At 35.4% G+C, this 26,647-nt stretch overlaps 1 protein-coding gene across 1 annotated transcript in view; it reads right to left on the bottom strand.

Moving 5' to 3' along the window:
- LOC135558074 (macrophage mannose receptor 1-like) overlaps positions 1–25,720 on the bottom strand; it is a 94,983-nt gene extending 69,263 nt beyond the window's left edge. The window contains exons 1-5 of the mRNA XM_064991825.1: positions 25,569–25,720; positions 14,853–15,188; positions 4,869–5,042; positions 4,197–4,352; positions 3,772–3,885 (exon numbers count right to left, since the gene is read on the bottom strand). Coding sequence (XP_064847897.1) covers positions 3,772–3,885; positions 4,197–4,352; positions 4,869–5,042; positions 14,853–15,188; positions 25,569–25,635 — 847 coding nt within the window. The 5' untranslated portion in view covers positions 25,636–25,720. The remainder of the gene's footprint in view (positions 1–3,771; positions 3,886–4,196; positions 4,353–4,868; positions 5,043–14,852; positions 15,189–25,568) is intronic.
- Between the last annotated feature and the right edge of the window lie 927 nt (positions 25,721–26,647).

The raw sequence follows: 26,647 nt of genomic DNA, 5'->3' as shown, positions 1-26,647 counted from the left end.
TCTATAGTGTTACTGACCCTGGTCCTTTTCCACTCTATAGTGTAACTGACCCTGGTCCTTTTCCCCTCTATAGTGTAACTAACTGTCTCTGGTCCTTTTCCCCTCTATAGTGTAACTGACCCTGGTCCTTTTCCCCTCTATAGTGTAACTAACTAACCCTGGTCCTTTTCCCCTCTATAGTGTAACTAACTGACCCTGGTCCTTTTCCCCTCTATAGTGTAACTGACCCTGGTCCTTTTCCCCTATATAGTGTAACTAACTGACCCTGGTCCTTTTCCCCTCTATAGTGTAACTGACCCTGGTCCTTTTCCCCTATATAGTGTAACTGACCCTGGTCCTTTTCCCCTCTATAGTGTAACTGACCCTGGTCCTTTTCCCCTCTATAGTGTAACTGACCCTGGTCCTTTTCCCCTCTATAGTGTAACTAACTGACCCTGGTCCTTTCCCCCTCTATAGTGTAACTGACCCTGGTCCTTTTCCCCTCTATAGTGTAACTGACCCTGGTCCTTTTCCCCTCTATAGTGTAACTGACCCTGGTCCTTTTCCCCTATATAGTGTTACTGACCCTGGTCCTTTTCCCCTCTATAGTGTAACTGACCCTGGTCCTTTTCCCCTCTATAGTGTAACTAACTGACCTTGGTCCTTTCCCCCTCTATAGTGTAACTGACCCTGGTCCTTTTCCCCTCTATAGTGTAACTGACTCTGGTCCTTTTCCCCTCTATAGTATAACTGACCCTGGTCCTTTTCCCCTATATAGTGTAACTGACCCTGGTCCTTTTCCCCTCTATAGTGTAACTGACCCTGGTCCTTTTCCCCTCTATAGTGTAACTGACCCTGGTCCTTTTCCCCTCTATAGTGTTACTGACCCTGGTCCCTTTCCCCTCTATAGTGTAACTAACTGACCCTGGTCCTTTCCCCCTCTATAGTGTAACTGACCCTGGTCCTTTTCCCCTCTATAGTGTAACTAACTGACCCTGGTCCTTTTCCCCTCTATAGTGTAACTGACCCTGGTCCTTTTCCCCTCTATAGTGTAACTAACTGACCCTGGTCCTTATCCCCTATATACTGTAACTGACCCTGGTCCTTTTCCCCTCTATAGTGTAACTAACTGACACTGGTCCTTTTCCCCTCTATATTGTAACTAACTGACCCTGGTCCTTTTCCCCTCTATAGAGTAACTAACCCTGGTCCTTTTCCCCTCTATAGTGTAACTGACCCTGGTCCTTTTCCCCTCTATAGTGTAACTGACCCTGGTCCTTTCCCCCCTCTATAGTGTAACTGACCCTGGTCCTTTTCCCCTCTATAGTGTAACTAACTGACCCTGGTCCCTTTCCCCTCTATAGTGTAACTAACTGACCCTGGTCCTTTCCCCTCTATAGTGTAACTGACCCTGGTCCTTTTCCACTCTATAGTGTAACTAACTGACCCTGGTCCTTTTCCCCTCTATAGTGTAACTAACTGACACTGGTCCTTTTCCCCTCTATATTGTAACTAACTGACCCTGGTCCTTTTCCCCTCTATAGAGTAACTAACCCTGGTCCTTTTCCCCTCTATAGTGTAACTGACCCTGGTCCTTTTCCCCTCTGTAGTGTAACTAACTCACCCTGGTCCTTTTCCCCTCTATAGTGTTACTGACCCTGGTCCTTTTCCCCTCTATAGTGTAACTAACCCTGGTCCTTTTCCCCTCTATAGTGTAACTAACCCTGGTCCTTTTCCCCTCTATAGTGTTACTGACCCTGGTCCTTTTCCCCTATATAGTGTAACTGACCCTGGTCCTTTTCCCCTCTATAGTAACTAACTGACCCTGGTCCTTTTCCCCTCTATAGTGTTACTGACCCTGGTCCTTTTCCCCTATATAGTGTAACTGACCCTGGTCCTTTTCCCCTCTATAGTGTAACTAACTGACCCTGGTCCTTTTCCCCTCTATAGTGTAACTAACTGACCCTGGTCCTTTCCCCCTTCTATAGTGTAACTGACCCTGGTCCTTTTCCCCTCTATAGTGTAACTAACTGACCCTGGTCCTTTTCCCCTCTATAGTGTAACTAACTGACCTTGGTCCTTTTCCCCTCTATAGTGTTACTGACCCTGGTCCTTTTCCACTCTATAGTGTAACTGACCCTGGTCCTTTTCCCCTCTATAGTGTAACTAACTGTCTCTGGTCCTTTTCCCCTCTATAGTGTAACTGACCCTGGTCCTTTTCCCCTCTATAGTGTAACTAACTAACCCTGGTCCTTTTCCCCTCTATAGTGTAACTAACTGACCCTGGTCCTTTTCCCCTCTATAGTGTAACTGACCCTGGTCCTTTTCCCCTCTATAGTGTAACTAACGGACCCTGGTCCTTTTCCCCTCTATAGTGTAACTGACCCTGGTCCTTTTCCCCTATATAGTGTAACTAACTGACCCTGGTCCTTTTCCCCTCTATAGTGTAACTGACCCTGGTCCTTTTCCCCTATATAGTGTAACTGACCCTGGTCCTTTTCCCCTCTATAGTGTAACTGACCCTGGTCCTTTTCCCCTCTATAGTGTAACTGACCCTGGTCCTTTTCCCCTATATAGTGTAACTAACTGACCCTGGTCCTTTCCCCCCTATATAGTGTAACTGACCCTGGTCCTTTTCCCCTCTATAGTGTAACTGACCCTGGTCCTTTTCCCCTCTATAGTGTAACTGACCCTGGTCCTTTTCCCCTATATAGTGTTACTGACCCTGGTCCTTTTCCCCTCTATAGTGTAACTGACCCTGGTCCTTTTCCCCTCTATAGTGTAACTAACTGACCCTGGTCCTTTCCCTCTCTATAGTGTAACTGACCCTGGTCCTTTTCCCCTCTATAGTGTAACTGACTCTGGTCCTTTTCCCCTCTATAGTGTAACTACCTGACCCTGGTCCTTTCCCCCCTCTATAGTGTAACTGACCCTGGTACTTTTCCCCTCTATAGTGTAACTGACTCTGGTCCTTTTCCCCTCTATAGTGTAACTAACTGACCCTGGTCCTTTTCCCCTCTATAGTGTAACTAACTAACCCTGGACCTTATCCCCTATATAGTGTAACTGACCCTGGTCCTTTTCCCCTATATAGTGTTACTGACCCTGGTCCTTTTCCACTATATAGTGTAACTGACCCTGGTCCTTTTCCCCTCTATAGTGTAACTGACCCTGGTCCTTTTCCCCTCTATAGTGTAACTGACCCTGGTCCTTTTCCCCTATATAGTGTTACTGACCCTGGTCCTTTTCCCCTATATAGTGTAACTAACCCTGGTCCTTTTCCACTATATAGTGTTACTGACCCTGGTCCTTTTCCCCTATATAGTGTTACTGACCCTGGTCCTTTTCCCCTATATAGTGTTACTGACCCTGGTCCTTTTCCCCTATATAGTGTAACTAACCCTGGTCCTTTTCCACTATATAGTGTTACTGACCCTGGTCCTTTTCCCCTCTATAGTGTAACTAACCCTGGTCCTTTTCCCCTCTATAGTGTAACTAACCCTGGTCCTTTTCCCCTCTATAGTGTTACTGACCCTGGTCCTTTTCCCCTCTATAGTGTAACTAACTGACCCTGGTCCTTTTCCCCTCTATAGTGTAACTAACTGACCCTGGTCCTTTCCCCCTCTATAGTGTTACTGACCCTGGTCCTTTTCCCCTATATAGTGTTACTGACCCTGGTCCTTTTCCCCTATATAGTGTTACTGACCCTGGTCCTTTTCCCCTATATAGTGTTACTGACCCTGGTCCAGAGTAGTGCAGCATGAAGGGAATAGTGTGAAGGTGAGGACTCACCAGAGTCCCAGCGGAAGTAGCGGAGAGGCTTTCCACTGATCCACTGCCACCCACTGTCCTGTTCCAGAGCATTCAGCCCCGTCCACAGCGGCACATGCAGCCTCCCACACAGGCCTGTGTGTGTGTGTGTGTGTGTGTGTGTGTGTGTGTGTGTGTGTGTGTGTGTGTGTGTGTGTGTGTGTGTGTGTGTGTGTGTGTGTGTGTGTGTGTGTGTAAGATAAGGAGAGAAAGTTGCATATGACATAAATAGTACATGAACAGTACACTAATAAACACAATAGTACATGAACAGTACACCAATAAACACACTGGTACATGAACAGTACACTAATAAACACACTGGTACATGAACAGTACACTAATAAACACACTACTTGAGTTTGACACGCCTGATATATGTGAGCATGGCCACCGGGTGGCGCTACCTGCTAAGTAGGTCTGCTCGAGGGGTTCGGTGATTGAGGCCAAGTCTGCTCCCTGCTGTTGGCAGCTGGTCCGAGCCTGGTGCCAGGTCAGAGCAGAGTGGAGGTTCACCTGGTAGAATGCACCTGTGACCGGGTTCTTATGCCAATGCTCCGTAGCTGCAGAGGGATGGGGGAGAGATGTTCAGACTCAGAGAGCATAGCCTTGCTATTGAGAAAGGCCACCGTTGGCAGACCTGGCTCTCAAGAGAAGACAGGCTATTGACACACTGCCCACAACATGAGGTGGAAACTGAGATGCACTTCCTAAACTCCTGTCAAATGTATGACCATATTAGAGACACAGATTTCCCTCAGATTACACAGACCCACAAAGAATATCTATTGGGTGAAATAGATTTGTGACCTGTTGCCACAAGAAAAGGGCAACCAGTGAAGATTCAGTGAAAATTTATTTTCCCTTTTCTACTTTACCTAGTTGCACATCATTACGACAATGTACATTTGAAATGTCTTTATTATTATGGAAATTATGTGAGAATGCTTACTGTTCACTTTTCATCCATTTCACTTCCCTTGGCAACGTTAACATGACAATACAACCAAGAGAGAGAGAGAGAGAGAGATCTAACAGCTGCTTATATTGACACAGTAAGTAATAGATGTAATACTCACATTTGGATGGACAGATGCCCCACAGTTCATTGTCTTGGTAGTTTGTTTCAATGGCACACCAAAGCCATCTATCAGAGGAGTCTACCAAGGTGCAGTCTCCATACCATTGGTCTTTGTACAGGAAAGGAAACTGACAGGGACGCCCAAATGCGTTTCCTTCGATGGTAAAGAGTTCTGAAAAGGGGACAGTGGTTACTGGTTACTGTGTGATCTGTATGTAGTTCAGTGATCAGTGTGACGTGGGTTTTAGACCCAAAGGGTTTTACTATATTACTCTGTCTGCCATCTTGCCTCCCTGTGTGACCTTGTTGGGGAACATGGCTTTCTATACTAACACTCTTACGGGACACTGGCTGTGAGTGTCGCTCTCTTTCTCTGTGAGTGTCTCTCTCTTTCTCTGTGAGTGTCTCTCTCTTTCTCTGTGAGTGTGTCTCTTTCTCTGTGAGTGTGTCTCTCTATCTTTCTCTGTGAGTGTGTCTCTTTCTCTGTGAGTGTTTCTCGCTTTCTTTGTGAGTGTCTCTCTCTTTCTCTGTGAGTGTCTCTCTCTTTCTCTGTGAGTGTGTCTCTTTCTCTGTGAGTGTGTCTCTCTATCTTTCTCTGTGAGTGTGTCTCTTTCTCTGTGAGTGTTTCTCACTTTCTTTGTGAGTGTCTCTCTCTTTCTCTGTGAATGTGTCTCTTTCTCTCTGTTAGTGTGTCTCTTTCACTGGCTGAATGTGTCCCTGTGTTACTGTATGTTGTGGATTCTCAGGGAAAAATGTCAATATGTCAACATTTCAATAAAATCTCAGGGAAAAATCGGTCATTTTTTTCAATAAAATATACTGTCTGATATAGTTATATTTAACCTGTAATCTATAAAATATACTGTCTGATATAGTTATATTTAACCTGTAATCTATAAAATATACTGTCTGATATAGTTATATTTAACCTGATGTAATCTATAAAATATACTGTCTGATATAGTTATATTTAACCTGTAATCTATAAAATATACTGTCTGATATAGTTATATTTAACCTGTAATCTATAAAATATACTGTCTGATATAGTTATATTTAACCTGTAATCTATAAAATATACTGTCTGATATAGTTATATTTAACCTGTAATATATAAAATATACTGTCTGATATAGTTATATTTAACCTGTAATCTATAAAATATACTGTCTGATATAGTTATATTTAACCTGTAATCTATAAAATATACTGTCTGATATAGTTATATTTAACCTGTAATCTATAAAATATACTGTCTGATATAGTTATATTTAACCTGTAATCTATAAAATATACTGTCTGATGTAGTTATATTTAACCTGTAATCTATAAAATATACTGTCTGATATAGTTATATTTAACCTGTAATCTATAAAATATACTGTCTGATATAGTTATATTTAACCTGTAATATAAAATATACTGTCTGATATAGTTATATTTAACCTGTAATCTATAAAATATACTGTCTGATATAGTTATATTTAACCTGTAATATAAAATATACTGTCTGATATAGTTATATTTAACCTGTAATATAAAATATACTGTCTGATATAGTTATATTTAACCTGTAATCTATAAAATATACTGTCTGATATAGTTATATTTAACCTGTAATCTATAAAATATACTGTCTGATATAGTTATATTTAACCTGTAATCTATAAAATATACTGTCTGATATAGTTATATTTAACCTGTAATCTATAAAATATACTGTCTGATATAGTTATATTTAACCTGTAATATAAAATATACTGTCTGATATAGTTATATTTAACCTGTAATATAAAATATACTGTCTGATATAGTTATATTTAACCTGTAATCTATAAAATATACTGTCTGATATAGTTATATTTAACCTGTAATCTATAAAATATACTGTCTGATATATATTTAACCTGTAATCTATAAAATATACTGGCTGATATAGTTATATTTAACCTGTAATCTATAAAATATACTGTCTGATATATTTATATTTAACCTGTAATCTATAAAATATACTGTCTGATATAGTTATATTTAACCTGTAATCTATAAAATATACTGTCTGATATAGTTATATTTAACCTGTAATATAAAATATACTGTCTGATATAGTTATATTTAACCTGTAATCTATAAAATATACTGTCTGATATAGTTATATTTAACCTGTAATCTATAAAATATACTGTCTGATATAGTTATATTTAACCTGTAATCTATAAAATATACTGTCTGATATAGTTATATTTAACCTGTAATCTATAAAATATACTGTCTGATATAGTTATATTTAACCTGTAATCTATAAAATATACTGTCTGATATAGTTATATTTAACCTGTAATCTATAAAATATACTGTCTGATATAGTTATATTTAACCAGTAATCTATAAAATACACTGTCTGATATAGTTATATTTAACCTGTAATCTATAAAATATACTGTCTGATATAGTTATATTTAACCTGTAATATAAAATATACTGTCTGATATAGTTATATTTAACCTGTAATCTATAAAATATACTGTCTGATATAGTTATATTTAACCTGTAATCTATAAAATATACTGTCTGATATAGTTATATTTAACCTGTAATCTATAAAATATACTGTCTGATATAGTTATATTTAACCTGTAATATATAATATACTGTCTGATATAGTTATATTTAACCTGTAATCTATAAAATATACTGTCTGATATAGTTATATTTAACCTGTAATCTATAAAATATACTGTCTGATATAGTTATATTTAACCTGTAATCTATAAAATATACTGTCTGATATAGTTATATTTAACCTGTAATCTATAAAATATACTGTCTGATATAGTTATAGTTAACCTGTAATATAAAATATACTGTCTGATATAGTTATATTTAACCTGTAATCTATAAAATATACTGTCTGATATAGTTATATTTAACCTGTAATCTATAAAATATACTGTCTGATATAGTTATATTTAACCTGTAATCTATAAAATATACTGTCTGATATAGTTATAGTTAACCTGTAATATAAAATATACTGTCTGATATAGTTATATTTAACCTGTAATCTATAAAATATACTGTCTGATATAATTATAGTTAACCTGTAATCTATAAAATATACTGTCTGATATAGTTATATTTAACCTGTAATCTATAAAATATACTGTCTGATATAGTTATATTTAACCTGTAATCTATAAAATATACTGTCTGATATAGTTATATTTAACCTGTAATATAAAATATACTGTCTGATATAGTTATATTTAACCTGTAATATAAAATATACTGTCTGATATAGTTATATTTAACCTGTAATCTATAAAATATACTGTCTGATATAGTTATATTTAACCTGTAATATAAAATATACTGTCTGATATAGTTATATTTAACCTGTAATCTATAAAATATACTGTCTGATATAGTTATATTTAACCTGTAATATAAAATATACTGTCTGATATAGTTATATTTAACCTGTAATATAAAATATACTGTCTGATATAGTTATATTTAACCTGTAATCTATAAAATATACTGTCTGATATAGTTATATTTAACCTGTAATCTATAAAATATACTGTCTGATATAGTTATATTTAACCTGTAATCTATAAAATATACTGTCTGATATAGTTATATTTAACCTGTAATCTATAAAATATACTGTCTGATATAGTTATATTTAACCTGTAATCTATAAAATATACTGTCTGATATAGTTATAGTTAACCTGTAATATAAAATATACTGTCTGATATAGTTATATTTAACCTGTAATCTATAAAATATACTGTCTGATATAGTTATATTTAACCTGTAATCTATAAAATATACTGTCTGATATAGTTATATTTAACCTGTAATCTATAAAATATACTGTCTGATATAGTTATAGTTAACCTGTAATATAAAATATACTGTCTGATATAGTTATATTTAACCTGTAATCTATAAAATATACTGTCTGATATAATTATAGTTAACCTGTAATCTATAAAATATACTGTCTGATATAGTTATATTTAACCTGTAATCTATAAAATATACTGTCTGATATAGTTATATTTAACCTGTAATCTATAAAATATACTGTCTGATATAGTTATATTTAACCTGTAATATAAAATATACTGTCTGATATAGTTATATTTAACCTGTAATATAAAATATACTGTCTGATATAGTTATATTTAACCTGTAATCTATAAAATATACTGTCTGATATAGTTATATTTAACCTGTAATATAAAATATACTGTCTGATATAGTTATATTTAACCTGTAATCTATAAAATATACTGTCTGATATAGTTATATTTAACCTGTAATATAAAATATACTGTCTGATATAGTTATATTTAACCTGTAATATAAAATATACTGTCTGATATAGTTATATTTAACCTGTAATCTATAAAATATACTGTCTGATATAGTTATATTTAACCTGTAATCTATAAAATATACTGTCTGATATAGTTATATTTAACCTGTAATATAAAATATACTGTCTGATATAGTTATATTTAACCTGTAATATAAAATATACTGTCTGATATAGTTATATTTAACCTGTAATCTATAAAATATACTGTCTGATATAGTTATATTTAACCTGTAATCTATAAAATATACTGTCTGATATAGTTATATTTAACCTGTAATCTATACAATATACTGTCTGATATAGTTATATTTAACCTGTAATCTATAAAATATACTGTCTGATATAGTTATATTTAACCTATAATATAAAATATACTGTCTGATATAGTTATATTTAACCTGTAATCTATAAAATATACTGTCTGATATAGTTATATTTAACCTGTAATATAAAATATACTGTCTGATATAGTTATATTTAACCTGTAATCTATAAAATATACTGTCTGATATAGTTATATTTAACCTGTAATCTATAAAATATACTGTCTGATATAGTTATATTTAACCTGTAATCTATAAAATATACTGTCTGATATAGTTATATTTAACCTGTAATCTATAAAATATACTGTCTGATATAGTTATATTTAACCTGTAATATAAAATATACTGTCTGATATAGTTATATTTAACCTGTAATCTATAAAATATACTGTCTGATATAGTTATATTTAACCTGTAATCTATAAAATATACTGTCTGATATAGTTATATTTAACCTGTAATCTATAAAATATACTGTCTGATATAGTTATATTTAACCTGTAATCTATAAAATATACTGTCTGATATAGTTATATTTAACCTGTAATCTATAAAATATACTGTCTGATATAGTTATATTTAACCTGTAATCTATAAAATATACTGTCTGATATAGTTATATTTAACCTGTAATATAAAATATACTGTCTGATATAGTTATATTTAACCTGTAATATAAAATATACTGTCTGATATAGTTATATTTAACCTGTAATCTATAAAATATACTGTCTGATATAGTTATATTTAACCTGTAATCTATAAAATATACTGTCTGATATAGTTATATTTAACCTGTAATCTATAAAATATACTGTCTGATATAGTTATATTTAACCTGTAATCTATAAAATATACTGTCTGATATAGTTATATTTAACCTGTAATATAAAATATACTGTCTGATATAGTTATATTTAACCTGTAATCTATAAAATATACTGTCTGATATAGTTATATTTAACCTGTAATATAAAATATACTGTCTGATATAGTTATATTTAACCTGTAATCTATAAAATATACTGTCTGATATAGTTATAGTTAACCTGTAATCTATAAAATATACTGTCTGATATAGTTATATTTAACCTGTAATCTATAAAATATACTGTCTGATATAGTTATATTTAACCTGTAATCTATAAAATATACTGTCTGATATAGTTATATTTAACCTGTAATATAAAATATACTGTCTGATATAGTTATATTTAACCTGTAATCTATAAAATATACTGTCTGATATAGTTATATTTAACCTGTAATCTATAAAATATACTGTCTGATATAGTTATATTTAACCTGTAATCTATAAAATATACTGTCTGATATAGTTATATTTAACCTGTAATCTATAAAATATACTGTCTGATATAGTTATATTTAACCTGTAATCTATAAAATATACTGTCTGATATAGTTATATTTAACCTGTAATCTATAAAATATACTGTCTGATATAGTTATATTTAACCTGTAATATATAAAATATACTGTCTGATATAGTTATATTTAACCTGTAATCTATAAAATATACTGTCTGATATAGTTATATTTAACCTGTAATATAAAATATACTGTCTGATATAGTTATATTTAACCTGTAATATAAAATATACTGTCTGATATAGTTATATTTAACCTGTAATCTATAAAATATACTGTCTGATATAGTTATATTTAACCTGTAATCTATAAAATATACTGTCTGATATAGTTATATTTAACCTGTAATCTATAAAATATACTGTCTGATATAGTTATATTTAACCTGTAATCTATAAAATATACTGTCTGATATAGTTATATTTAACCTGTAATCTATAAAATATACTGTCTGATATAGTTATATTTAACCTGTAATCTATAAAATATACTGTCTGATATAGTTATATTTAACCTGTAATATAAAATATACTGTCTGATATAGTTATATTTAACCTGTAATATAAAATATACTGTCTGATATAGTTATATTTAACCTGTAATCTATAAAATATACTGTCTGATATAGTTATATTTAACCTGTAATCTATAAAATATACTGTCTGATATAGTTATATTTAACCTGTAATATAAAATATACTGTCTGATATAGTTATATTTAACCTGTAATATAAAATATACTGTCTGATATATAGTTATATTTAACCTGTAATCTATAAAATATACTGTCTGATATAGTTATATTTAACCTGTAATCTATAAAATATACTGTCTGATATAGTTATATTTAACCTGTAATATAAAATATACTGTCTGATATAGTTATATTTAACCTGTAATATAAAATATACTGTCTGATATAGTTATATTTAACCTGTAATCTATAAAATATACTGTCTGATATAGTTATATTTAACCTGTAATCTATAAAATATACTGTCTGATATAGTTATATTTAACCTGTAATCTATAAATATACTGTCTGATATAGTTATATTTAACCTGTAATCTATAAAATATACTGTCTGATATAGTTATATTTAACCTGTAATATAAAATATACTGTCTGATATAGTTATATTTAACCTGTAATCTATAAAATATACTGTCTGATATAGTTATATTTAACCTGTAATATAAAATATACTGTCTGATATAGTTATATTTAACCTGTAATAGTTATATTTAACCTGTATAAAATATACTGTCTGATATAGTTATATTTAACCTGTAATATAAAATATACTATAAAATATACTGTCTGATATAGTTATATTTAACCTGTAATCTATAAAATATACTGTCTGATATAGTTATATTTAACCTGTAATATAAAATATACTGTCTGATATAGTTATATTTAACCTGTAATCTATAAAATATACTGTCTGATATAGTTATATTTAACATGTAATCTATAAAATATACTGTCTGATATAGTTATATTTAACCTGTAATCTATAAAATATACTGTCTGATATAGTTATATTTAACCTGTAATCTATAAAATATACAGTCTGATATAGTTATATTTAACCTGTAATCTATAAAATATACTGTCTGATATAGTTATATTTAACCTGTAATCTATAAAATATACTGTCTGATATAGTTATATTTAACCTGTAATATAAAATATACTGTCTGATATAGTTATATTTAACCTGTAATATAAAATATACTGTCTGATATAGTTATATTTAACCTGTAATCTATAAAATATACTGTTTGATATAGTTATATTTAACCTGTAATCTATAAAATATACTGTCTGATATAGTTATATTTAACCTGTAATCTATAAAATATACTGTCTGATATAGTTATATTTAACCTGTAATCTATAAAATATACTGTCTGATATAGTTATATTTAACCTATAATATAAAATATACTGTCTGATATAGTTATATTTAACCTGTAATCTATAAAATATACTGTCTGATATAGTTATATTTAACCTGTAATATAAAATATACTGTCTGATATAGTTATATTTAACCTGTAATCTATAAAATATACTGTCTGATATAGTTATAGTTAACCTGTAATCTATAAAATATACTGTCTGATATAGTTATATTTAACCTGTAATCTATAAAATATACTGTCTGATATAGTTATATTTAACCTGTTATCTATAAAATATACTGTCTGATATAGTTATATTTAACCTGTAATATAAAATATACTGTCTGATATAGTTATATTTAACCTGTAATCTATAAAATATACTGTCTGATATAGTTATATTTAACCTGTAATCTATAAAATATACTGTCTGATATAGTTATATTTAACCTGTAATCTATAAAATATACTGTCTGATATAGTTATATTTAACCTGTAATCTATAAAATATACTGTCTGATATAGTTATATTTAACCTGTAATCTATAAAATATACTGTCTGATATAGTTATATTTAACCTGTAATATAAAATATACTGTCTGATATAGTTATATTTAACCTGTAATATAAAATATACTGTCTGATATAGTTATATTTAACCTGTAATATAAAATTAACTGTCTGATGTAGTTATATTTAACCTGTAATCTATAAAATATACTGTCTGATATAGTTATATTTAACCTGTAATCTATAAAATATACTGTCTGATTTAGTTATATTTAACCTGTAATCTATAAAATATACTGTCTGATATAGTTATATTTAACCTGTAATCTATAAAATATACTGTCTGATATAGTTATATTTAACCTGTAATATAAAATATACTGTCTGATATAGTTATATTTAACCTGTAATCTATAAAATATACTGTCTGATATAGTTATATTTAACCTGTAATATAAAATATACTGTCTGATATAGTTATATTTAACCTGTAATCTATAAAATATACTGTCTGATATAGTTATATTTAACCTGTAATCTATAAAATATACTGTCTGATATAGTTATATTTAACCTGTAATCTATAAAATATACTGTCTGATATAGTTATATTTAACCTGTAATCTATAAAATATACTGTCTGATATAGTTATATTTAACCTGTAATCTATAAAATATACTGTCTGATATAGTTATATTTAACCTGTAATATAAAATATACTGTCTGATATAGTTATATTTAACCTGTAATATAAAATATACTGTCTGATATAGTTATATTTAACCTGTAATCTATAAAATATACTGTCTGATATAGTTATAGTTAACCTGTAATCTATAAAATATACTGTCTGATATAGTTATATTTAACCTGTAATCTATAAAATATACTGTCTGATATAGTTATATTTAACCTGTAATCTATAAAATATACTGTCTGATATAGTTATATTTAACCTGTAATCTATAAAATATACTGTCTGATATAGTTATATTTAACCTGTAATCTATAAAATATACTGTCTGATATAGTTATATTTAACCTGTAATATAAAATATACTGTCTGATATAGTTATATTTAACCTGTAATATAAAATATACTGTCTGATATAGTTATATTTAACCTGTAATCTATAAAATATACTGTCTGATATATATTTAACCTGTAATCTATAAAATATACTGTCTGATATAGTTATATTTAACCTGTAATCTATAAAATATACTGTCTGATATAGTTATATTTAACCTGTAATATAAAATGTACTGTCTGATATAGTTATATTTAACCTGTAATATAAAATATACTGTCTGATATAGTTATAGTTAACCTGTAAAATATAAAATATACTTTTTTGCTTCTTGTGTTGTATGTCGAGACTTTGTCCATTTTGTCTAAAATCCATTTTACAATCCTAATAAATGAGAACCTTGTGACTCTAATCCCGTACCTCTGTGGGTCCTTGAGCAGGGCCCGTCCGTTGTTCCAGAGATGGTCCAGCGACTCCGAGGCCCCGTGTCTCTGGACAGCACCAGATCATTGTTGTCGTTGATGTGCAGGTTCAGAGTCTGTCCTTTCAGTGTGAGCAGTGTGTTGTTACTGCACTCCCACTGCTGGAGGAGGCTCTTCTCATCACAGTCAGAATACACCAGCGTACTACCCTCTGTCTTCCCAGAAACCCCAGCACACTTCCTGTTGTTGGTGTAGTAGAGACGTCCACCTGACACCCAGCGTGCCAGGTCCTGTCTAATGCCACTTTCTGCATTGAAGAGGTTGAAGGGACCGTCTACAAAGAAGAATTACAACAATCACTGACCAGCATTGACATAATAGGCAAACATTTGAACACTTTAATTGAACCCTCTATCATAAGGACTTTTTAACAGTCGTAGGGCTACATAACACTGTTATAGAGCTTCATAACACTGTCATAGATGCTACATAACACTGTCATAGGGCTACATAACACTGTTATAGAGCTAAATAACACTGCCATAGGGCTACATAACACTGTTATAGAGCTATATAAAACACTGTCATGGGGCTACATAACACTGTCATGGGGCTACATAACACTGTTATAGAGCTTCATAACACTGTCATAGGGCTACATAACACTGTCATAGGGCTACATAACACTGTTATAGATGCTACATAACACTGTTATAGAGCTTCATAACACTGTCATAGATGCTACATAACACTGTCATAGGGCTACATAACACTGTTATAGAGCTAAATAACACTGCCATAGGGCTACATAACACTGTTATAGAGCTATATAAAACACTGTCATGGGGCTACATAACACTGTCATGGGGCTACATAACACTGTTATAGAGCTTCATAACACTGTCATAGGGCTACATAACACTGTCATAGGGCTACATAACACTGTTATAGAGCTTCATAACACTGCCATAGGGCTACATAACACTGTTATAGAGCTATACTACACTGTCAAATGGCTACATAACACTTTTATAGAGCTATATAACACTGCCATAGGGCTACATAACACTGTTATAGAGCTATATAAAACACTGTCATGGAGCTACATAACACTGTCATGGGGCTACATAACACTGTTATAGGGCTACATACCACTGTCATAGGGCTACATAACACTGTTATAGAGCTATATAACACACTGTCATAGGGCTACATAACACTGTTATAGAGCTATATAAAACACTGTCATAGGGCTACATAACACTGTCATAGGGCTACATAACTCTGTTATAGAGCTACATAACACTGTCATAGGGCTACATAACACTGTCATTGGGCTACATAACACTGTTATAGAGCTATATAACACTGCCATAGGGCTACATAACACTGTTATAGAGCTATATAACACTGCCATAGTGCTACATAACACTGTTATAGAGCTATATAAAACACTGTCATGGGGCTACATAACACTGTCATGGGGCTACATAACACTGTTATAGGGCTACATACCACTGTCATAGGGCTACATAACACTGTTATAGAGCTATATAACACACTGTCATAGGGCTACATAACACTGTTATAGAGCTATATAAAACACTGTCATAGGGCTACATAACACTGTCATAGGGCTACATAACACTGTTATAGAGCTACATAACACTGTCATAGGGCTACATAACACTGTCATAGGGCTACATAACACTGTTATAGAGCTATATAACACTGCCATAGGGCTACATAACACTGTTATAGAGCTATATAACACTGTCATAGGGCTACATAACACTGTCATAGGGCTACATAACACTGTCATAGGGCTACATAACACTGTTATAGAGCTATATAACACTGCCATAGGGCTACATAACACTGTTATAGAGCTATATAACACTGTCATAGGGCTACATAACACTATATAAATCCTAATAAGACCAGGCACCACACCCTCATTATCCTTAATCAATATCACATTCAACTTTTACCAGTTGAATGTAAACACAAATCTACAACTTTTTAGTATAACAAAAACACTGCAATATGCTGAACTCAGCAAAAATAGAAACGTCCCTTTTTCAGGACCCTGTCTTTCAAAGATAATTCGTAAAAATCCAAATAACTTCACAGATCTTCATTGTAAAGGGTTTAAACACGGTTTGCTTGTTCAATGAAACATAAACCATTTTTTCTGGACAGTGGATGAAGTCTGACTAAATATTTAGTTTTATGTTTTGTTAAGACACTCCAGAACCGGATTTGATCAGAGCAGATTGTGGATAAATAGTTTTATCTTTCTACCTGTAAAATACTACAGACGTACGTGTCAGCGATTGGGTGCAGAGATGTAGCGGAGTCAGACGCAGGACACAGGTTTGAGCAACACAACTGAATTTACTCACAAAAGTCAAGCAAATATTCAAAAAAATAGGAATATACATACACACTAACACCTACAACAACCACTAAGACACCACATATACATACACACTAACACCTACAACAACCACTAAGACACCACATAGGAACATACATACACACTAACACCTACAACATCCACTAAGACACCACATAGGAGCATACATACACACTAACACCTACAACAACCACTAAGACACCACATAGGAGCATACATACACACTAACACCTACAACAACCACTAAGACACCACATAGGAGCATACATACACACTAACACCTACAACAACCACTAAGACACCACATAGGAACATACATACACACTAACACCTACAACAACCCCTAAGACACCAACAATCAAGGACATAACAGAAAGAGGGTTAAATAAGGAACATGATGTGGGAATTGAAAGCAGGTAATACAGACAAAACCAAACGAAACTGAAACGTGGATCGTTGGGGACTAGAAAGCCGAACAGAAGGGCCGACTTCGGCGGTAGTTGTGACGTAAAATACAGGAAATGTAATTTAGAATAAAACGTCAAATACATTTTTGGCAAATTTTCCTGTAAAACATTGACAAGAAATCAACAATTACAACAATTACATCTGGGCAAGTTCAGAAAATATACAGTGTCTTCAGAGAATATTCAAACCCCTTGACTTTTTCACAAATGTTGTTGTGATAGAGCCTGAATTTAACATGTATTGAATGTACATTTGGTGTCACTGATCTAGACACAATACCCCACAACGTGAGTCAATAAGTATGCAACACCTTCGTTAAGGCAAGCCTAAATAAGTTCAAGAGTAAAAATGTGCTTCACATTTTTTATTTTACCAGGCAAGTCAGTTAAGAACAAATTCTTATTTTCAATGACGACCTGGGAACAGTGGATTAACTGCCTGTTCAGGGGCAGAATGACAGATTTGTACCTTGTCAGCTCAGGGATTTGAACTCACAACCTTCTGGTTACAAGTCAAACGCACTAACCACTAGGCTACCCTGCCGCCCCAGGTAGGCTAGCTGAGAACAAGTTCTCATTTGCAACTGCGACCTGGCCAAGATAAAGCATAGCAGTGTGAACAGACAACACAGAGTTACACATGGAGTAAACAACTAACAAGTCAATAACACAGTAGAAAAAAAAGAGTCTATATACATTGTGTGCAAAAGGCATGAGGAGGTGGGCGAATAATTACAATTTAACAGATTAACACTGGAGTGATAAATGATCAGATGGTCATGTACAGGTAGAGATATAGGTGTGCAAAAGAGCAGAAAAGTAAATAAATATAAACAGTATGGGGATGAGGTAGGTAAAAATGGGTGGGCTATTTACCGATAGACTATGTACAGCTGCAGCGATCATGTACAGCTGCAGCGATCGGTTAGCTGCTCAGATAGCAGATGTTTGTAGTTGGTGAGGGAGATAAAAGTCTCCAACTTCAGGGATTTTTGCAATTTGTTCCAGTCACAGGCAGCAGAGAACTGGAATGAAAGGTGGCCAAATGAGGTGTTGGCTTTAGGGATGATCAGTGAGATACACCTGCTGGAGCGCGTGCTACGGGTGGGTGTTGCCATCGTGACCAGTGAACTGAGATAAGGCGGAGCTTTACCTAGCATGGACTTGAGTTTCATGGAGTCACTCTGTGCAATAATAGTGTTTAATATGATTTTTCAATGACTACCTCATCTCTGTTCCCCACACCCAGTAGCGCTAGTAAAACCACTGAGGAAGTCAGCCAGTAATACCATATTACAACCAATGTTGTGGTGATTGTGTTGTTTGCTCTATAAACCATTAGGTCAATCGCCAGCATGATCTACAATAAGGCAATGGTAAAGACAACAGTCACACAGTGGCGGAATAAATTAAACTAAACATAGTGTTTGTTTCATCACAAAACCGAGAGAGAAACATCTGTCTGGTGACAAAGCAAATATTTCACGTAACAAAACAATGACCTGCAGCAGGGTCAAACTATGTTTTTGACAGTTTACAAAACAACAAAGTAAAAATTATGTGGCTATCAATGGGACTGATTTCTCTCTGTGTGTGTGTGTGTGTGTGTGTGTGTGTGTGTGTGTGTGTGTGTGTGTGTGTGTGTGTGTGTGTGTGTGTGTGTGTGTGTGTGTGTGTGTGTGTGTGTGTGTGTGTGTGTGTGTGTGTGTGCATGCACTCGCGCAACAATGTACAAGCTAAGTTAGCTAGCTAGTGTGGTGTCAGGAAAATAACCTCACACTCAACGTCAACAAAACTAAGAGATGATTGTGGACTTCAGGAAACAGCAGAGGGAACACCCCCCTATCCACATCGATGGAACAGTAGTGGAGAGAGTAGCAAGTTTTAAGTTCCTCGGCATACACATCACAGACAAACTGAATTGGTCCACTCACACAGACAGCATCGTGAAGAAGGCGCAGCAGCGCCTCTTCAACCTCAGGAGGCTGAAGAAATTCGGCTTGTCACCAAAAGCACTCACAAACTTCTACAGATGCACAATCGAGAGCATCCTGGCGGGCTGTATCACCGCCTGGTACGGCAACTGCTCCGCCCACAACCAACCGTAAGGCTCTCCAGAGGGTAGTGAGGTCTGCACAACGTATCACCGGGGGCAAACTACCTGCCCTCCAGGACACCTACACCACCCGATGTCACAGGAAGGCCATAAAGATCATCAAGGACAACAACAACCCGAGCCACTGCCTGTTCACCCCGCTATCATCCAGAAGGCGAGGTCAGTACAGGTGCATCAAAGCTGGGACCGAGAGACTGAAAAACAGCTTATATCTCAAGGCCATCAGACTGTTAAACAGCCACCACTAACATTGAGTGGCTGCTGCCAACACACTGACTCAACTCCAGCCACTTTAATAATGGGAATTGATGGGAATTGATGTAAAATATACCACTAGCCACTTTAAACAATGCTACTTAATATAATGTTTACATACCCTACATTACTCATCTCATATGTGTGCTCTATATCATCTACTAAATCTTTATGTAATACATGTATCACTAGCCACTTTAAACTATGCCACTTTGTTTACATACTCATCTCATATGTACAGTCTCTCGATGTGCAAAACTGATAGAGACATACCCCAAGCGACTTACAGCTGTAATCACAGCAAACGGTGGCGCTACAAAGTATTAACTTAAGGGGGCTGAATAATTTTGCACGCCCAATTTTTCAGTTTTTGATTTGTTAAAAAAGTTTGAAATATCCAATAAATGTCGTTCCACTTCATGATTGTGTCCCACTTGTTGTTGATTCTTCACAACAAAAATACAGTTTTATATCTTTATGTTTGAAGCCTGAAATGTGGCAAAAGGTCGCAAAGTTCAAGGGGGCCGAATACTTTCGCAAGGCACTGTATATACTGTACTCGATACCATCTACTGTATCTTGCCTATGCTGCTCTGTACCATCACTCATTCATATATCTTTATGTACATATTCTTTATCCCTTTACACTTGTGTGTATAAGGTAGTAGATTAGGAATTGTTAGTTAGATTACTCGTTGGTTATTACTGCATTGTCGGAACTATTAGGACAAGCATTTCGCTACACGCGCATTAACATCTGCTAACCATGTGTATGTGATAAATAAAATTTGATTTGATTTGATTTAGTTAACATCAGCTTACGAGGTTACATCCAGGCTACATATTGATCTTCCATCCTCTCAGGCCAGTGGAACAACATAGTAACGTATGGTTAGATCTCGCTGTCATAATCATAGAAAGAATGCAGTCAAAACCACAAGTCCGAATCCCCATCCAAGGGCCGATTAAGCTCGCTAGCTACTGCAAGACACCACCACCAGCAGACCAGAAACAGACACGTTTTCCTGACAATGAAGACGTTTTGCTTAGGATGTGATTTGATTGGTGTTAAGCCAAATCCAAACTGGCCTCCCTTGGGGGACGTTTCGCTGCGTTAGGACAACCCACAGTTGAGCTAAGGCTCAAATATGATTGGCTAATTCTATTATAATATTTTTAATCAAGGGAGGCCAAATGCTTGCTGGCATCAATGCATCCAATGCTACGGCAGCAACATGTCATACTCTTTTGTTCCACACAGCATCAGATACATGAGCTACACATAATCACACAGAGGGGCGCTGTTTCCCTCTCTCGGATGTTGACACAGAGGGGCGCTGTTTGCCTTGCTCGAATGTTTTCACTGGGAGATGCATTCAGCCACTTGTGAATTGAATGAAAATTATGAAAACACAGAGTCTAAAGATAACAATTATATAATAATGTATAATAATATATTTTTTATTGGTAAAATATTTGGGGAAGCATGGCTTCCCTTGGCCTCCATGAATACACGTCACTACATACAATACAATTCTGTTAGGTCCCTCAGTCTAGTAGTACATTTAAAGCACAGATTCAACCACAAAGACCAGGGAGGTTTTCCAATGCCTTGCAAAGAAGGGCACCGATTGGTAGATGGGTAAAAAAGAAAAAGCAGACAGTCACTACAAAGATACAGGAGTCCTTCCTAACTCAGTTGCCGGAGAGGAAGGAAACCGCTCAGGGATTTCACCATGAGCCGAATGGTTTATTGGCTGTGATAGGAGAAAACTTAGAATGGATCAACAACATTGTAGTTACTCCACAATACTAACCTAAATGACAGAGTGAAAATAAGGAAACCCGTACAGAATAAGATATTTCAAAACATGCTTCCTATTTGCAGGCACTAAAGTAATACTGCAAAATGTGTGGCAAAGAAATAAACATTTTCTCCTGAATACAAAGTGTTATGTTTGGAGTGAATCCAACACAACACATCACTGAGTACCACTCTCCATATTTTCGACCATGGTGGTGACTGCATCATGTCATGGGTATTTTTATTTTGAAAAATTATTAAATCAGTTAAGAACAGACTCTTATTTACAATGACAGCCTACCCTGGCGACGCTGGGCAAATTGTGCGCCACCCTATGGGACTCCCAATCGTGGTTGGCTGTGCTTCATGTCTCAGTGTCTGGTGGTAAGCAGACTGACCCAGGTTTGGCAGTGCTTCATGTCTCAGTGGTCTAAGGTACTGGATCTTAATGCAAGAGGTGTCAACTACAGTCCCTGGTTCGAATCCAGGCCGCGATTGGGAGTCCCATAGGGTGGCATAGGAAGCATGTAGTGACTGTCTGCTTTTTCTTTTTTACCCATCTACCAATCGGTGGCGCACAATTTGCCCTGGATTCGAACCAATAATATTATATTAATATATATATATATATATAATATAATTAATATGTATATATATATATATAATAATATAATTAATTCATATTTATATATATAATATTATTTATTTATTTACCACGTATTACCACGTATTTAGACCCAATCACTTCAAAGTAAGTTACAAAATATAGTCCAGTTTGTAAAACTCTCTAAGAAATAGGCTTTATATGATAATGTGCCCAACGTGTGTCAGAGCGCTCTGTGAATGGCATCATTTGCTGTGCACTGTGTGAAAGCTCTGGTTGTCCCTCTTCACATACTGCTCTCTGTTCTCATCTGAGATGCAGAACATGAAATCTGACACCTCATTTGCATAGGGAGCTACACCTCACATTTTCTGGCCTATCCAGACAAAGGATCGATTTCTTCTGCCTTTGCTATTGCAGCAAAAAGCACCTCTCATCTCGCTGTGATCTTCTCAGAGGGATTCAGCTCTCAACATGAAAAAATACAAAATCATTTTGAGGAATTGAAACAAGACCTCTTCTTCTTGGTCACAGAGGGACGAAAACCACCTTAAAGCTGAAGTTGTCGGCAGGCATTTGAATGGTGTCTCCACCACTCAGAAAATGATCTGTGTTGTACTGTCACTGAGATCATATTTATTTTACAGTCACAAGAAAGGTGCAAGTCGTTTATAATTTGATTGTTATTATATTTGGAAAGTATTGTCAAAATGTCTATCTCTATTCCCTTCTCTTTTGTTGAATCGGGGGAAAAAAGGACTACTGAAAGAGCTGATACCTGTACTTGGCCCTCCTATTTTGAACATAATAAGGTGTACAAAACTCACTTTTGAAAAACCAAAAAATGAATCTGCCTATATCGAATCTTCCATTCCTCTCAAACATTTTTGAAAAAGCTGTTGCACAGCAACTCACTGCCTTCCTGAAGACAGACAATGTATACAAAACGCTTCAGTCTGGTTTTAGACCCCATCATAGCACTGATACTGCACTTGTGAAGGTGGTAAATGACCTTTTAATGGCGTCAGACCAAGGCCCTGCATCTGTTCTAGTGCTCCTAGACCATAGTGCTGCTTTTGATACCATCGATGACCACATTCTTTTGGAGAGATTGGACCCTAATTCGTCTACACGGACAAGTTCTGGCCTGGTTTAGATCTTATCTGTCTGAAAGATATCAGTTTGTCTCTGTGAATGGTTTGTCATCTGACAAATCAACTGTAAATTTCGGTGTTCCTCAAGGTTCCGTTTTAGGACCAATATTGTTTTCACTATATATTTTACCTCTCTCTCACAGCTGTCCAGTTAGTGGAACATGGTGAAGCCCCAGAATGTACCTCCCTGGAAGCCTGTGTTTAAGATATATATAATAATAATATTTATTTATTTACCAAACACGTATTTAGATATTTATATTTTACCTCTTGGTGATGTCATTTGGAAACATAATGTTAATTTTCACTGCTATGCGGACGATACATAGCTGTCCATTTAGTGGAACATGGTGAAGCCCCAGAATGGCCCTCCCTGGAAGCCTGTGTTTCAGACATAAGGAAGTGGATGGCGGCAAATGTTTTACTTTTACACACAGAGAGGCTCGTTCTAGGTCCCAAGAAACAAAGAGATCTTGATGGTTGTACAGTCGTCGCAAATAAAACTGAAGAACCCCGGCGTTACTCTGGACCCTGATCTCTCGTTTGACGAACATATCAAGAATAATTCAAGGACAGCTTTTGTCCATCTTTGTAACATTGCAAAAATCAGAAACTTTTTGTCCAAAAATTATGCAGAAAATTAGATTAGACTACTGCAATGCTCTACTTTTCGACTATATTACTTAAGTGCTAGCCTCTCTGCACTGGCTTCCTGTTAAGGCTAGGCTAATTTCAAGGTTTTACTGCTAACCTACAAAGCATTACATGGGCTTGCTCCTACCTATCTCTCCGATTTGGTCCTGCCGTACATACCTACATGTACACTACGGACACAAGACGCAGGCCTCCTTATTGTCCCTAGTTCTTCGAAGCAAACATCTGGAGGCAGGGCTTTTTCCTATAGAGCTACATCTTTATGGAATGGTCTGTCTGTCCATATGAGAGACGCAGATTCGGTCTCGACCTGTAAGTCTTTACTTTTTTTGAAGACTCATCTCTTCAGCAGGTCATATGATTGAGTGTAGTCTGGTCCAGGGATGCGAAGGTGAACGGAAAGGCACTGGAGCGACGAACCGCCCTTGTCTCTGCCTGGCTGGTTCCCCTCTCTCCGTTGGGATTATTTGCCTCTGACCCTATTATGGGGGCTGAGTCACTGGCTTACTAGTGCTCTTCCATGCTGTCCCTAGGAGGGTTGCATCATTTGAGTGGGTTGAGTCACTGACTCGTTGCTGTCCCCAGTCCACCTGATCGTGCTGCTGCTCCAATTTCAACTGTTCTGCTTGTGGCTATGGAACCTTGACCTGTTCACTGGATGTGCTACCTTGTCCCGGACCTGCTGTTTTTGACTCCTTCACTCTACCGCACCTGCTGCTTCTAACTCTGAATGCTCTGCTATGAAAGGCCAACTGACATTTATTCCTGAGGTTCTGACCTGTTGCACCCTCTACAACCACTGTGATTATTATTACTATCATTATTATTATTATTATTTGACCCTGCTGGTCATTTATGAACGTTTGAACATCTAGCACAGCCAGAAGAGGACTGGCTACCCTCAGAGCCTGGTTCCTCTCTAGGTTTCTTCCTAGGATCCTGCCTTTCTAGGGAGTTTTGATTGATGAACAACAGACCTGTTTCAGGTGTAAACCAATAACCAATGAGATGAACAACATACCTGTTTCAGGTGTAAACCAATAACCAATGAGATGAACAACAGACCTGTTTCAGGTGTAAACCAATAACCAATGAGATGAACAACAGACCTGTTTCAGGTGTAAACCAATAACCAATGAGATGAACAACAGACCTGTTTCAGGTGTAAACCAATAACCAATGAGATGAACAACAGACCTGTTTCAGGTGTAAACCAATAACCAATGAGATGAACAACATACCTGTTTCAGGGGCCCCCAGGGTGGTTTGAATGAAGAGCATCAGTACTGTTATCATGATGGTTGTCATGGTCCCAGTTGGGTTGTGACTGACATACAGCCGTCCTACAGCAGAGTGGAGTGTTCTGTACGACTGGGTCTGCTATTTAATAACATGACAGTCTCTGTCACATGACAGCTTTTTTTCTCTCTATCAACGGATGTTGTCGAGACATTTCAACACTTTTCTAGTGAATGGGAGGTGCACTGACACATCACTATGTCTGGGTTGACGATTCGCAGAAAACACTGTGGTGTTTAAAAAAATATATGTTCTGCGTATTTTACGCGAACCACAAGTCATGAGACAATAGTCAATGTCTGAGCCCCAAATGGCATCCTATTCCAATATAGAACGCTGTGGGCCTTGGTTAAAAGTAGGGCACTACAAAGGGCCCTGGTTAAAAGTAGGGCACTACAAAGGACCCTGGTTGAAAGTAGGGCAATACAAAGGGCCCTGGTTAAAAGTAGGGCACTACAAAGGACCCTGGTTGAAAGTAGGGCAATACAAAGGGCCCTGGTTGAAAGTAGGGCACTACAAAGGCCCCTGGTTAAAAGTAGGGCACTACAAAGGACCCTGGTTGAAAGTAGGGCAATACAAAGGGCCCTGGTTGAAAGTAGGGCAATACAAAGGGCCCTGGTTGAAAGTAGGGCACTACAAAGGCCCCTGGTTGAAAGTAGGGCAATACAAAGGGCCCTGGTTGAAAGTAGGGCAATACAAAGGGCCCTGGTTGAAAGTAGGGCACTACAAAGGCCCCTGGTTGAAAGTAGGGCAATACAAAGGGCCCTGGTTGAAAGTAGGGCACTACAAAGGGCCCTGGTTGTAGGGTACAACAAAGGGAATAGGGTGCCATTTAGGATGTAAATCACTCACCAATGTCTGTTCATCCAGGTTAGATGATTATTGCAACAATGTAAGGTAGGCCGACGTGTCATCTCACTAGCTACAATAACAAGCACAAAGGCAGCATCCCAAATGGCATCCTATATAGTGAATAATAGGGTGCCATTGGGAACGCTCCCTACCTGGCTAACGGCTAGCT

Source organism: Oncorhynchus masou, chromosome 17, assembly GCF_036934945.1.
Source record: "Oncorhynchus masou masou isolate Uvic2021 chromosome 17, UVic_Omas_1.1, whole genome shotgun sequence".
Lineage (NCBI taxonomy): Eukaryota > Metazoa > Chordata > Actinopteri > Salmoniformes > Salmonidae > Oncorhynchus > Oncorhynchus masou.
The sequence above is the reverse complement of the archived record's forward strand: the minus strand, read 5'-3'. Positions and strand labels throughout refer to the sequence as shown.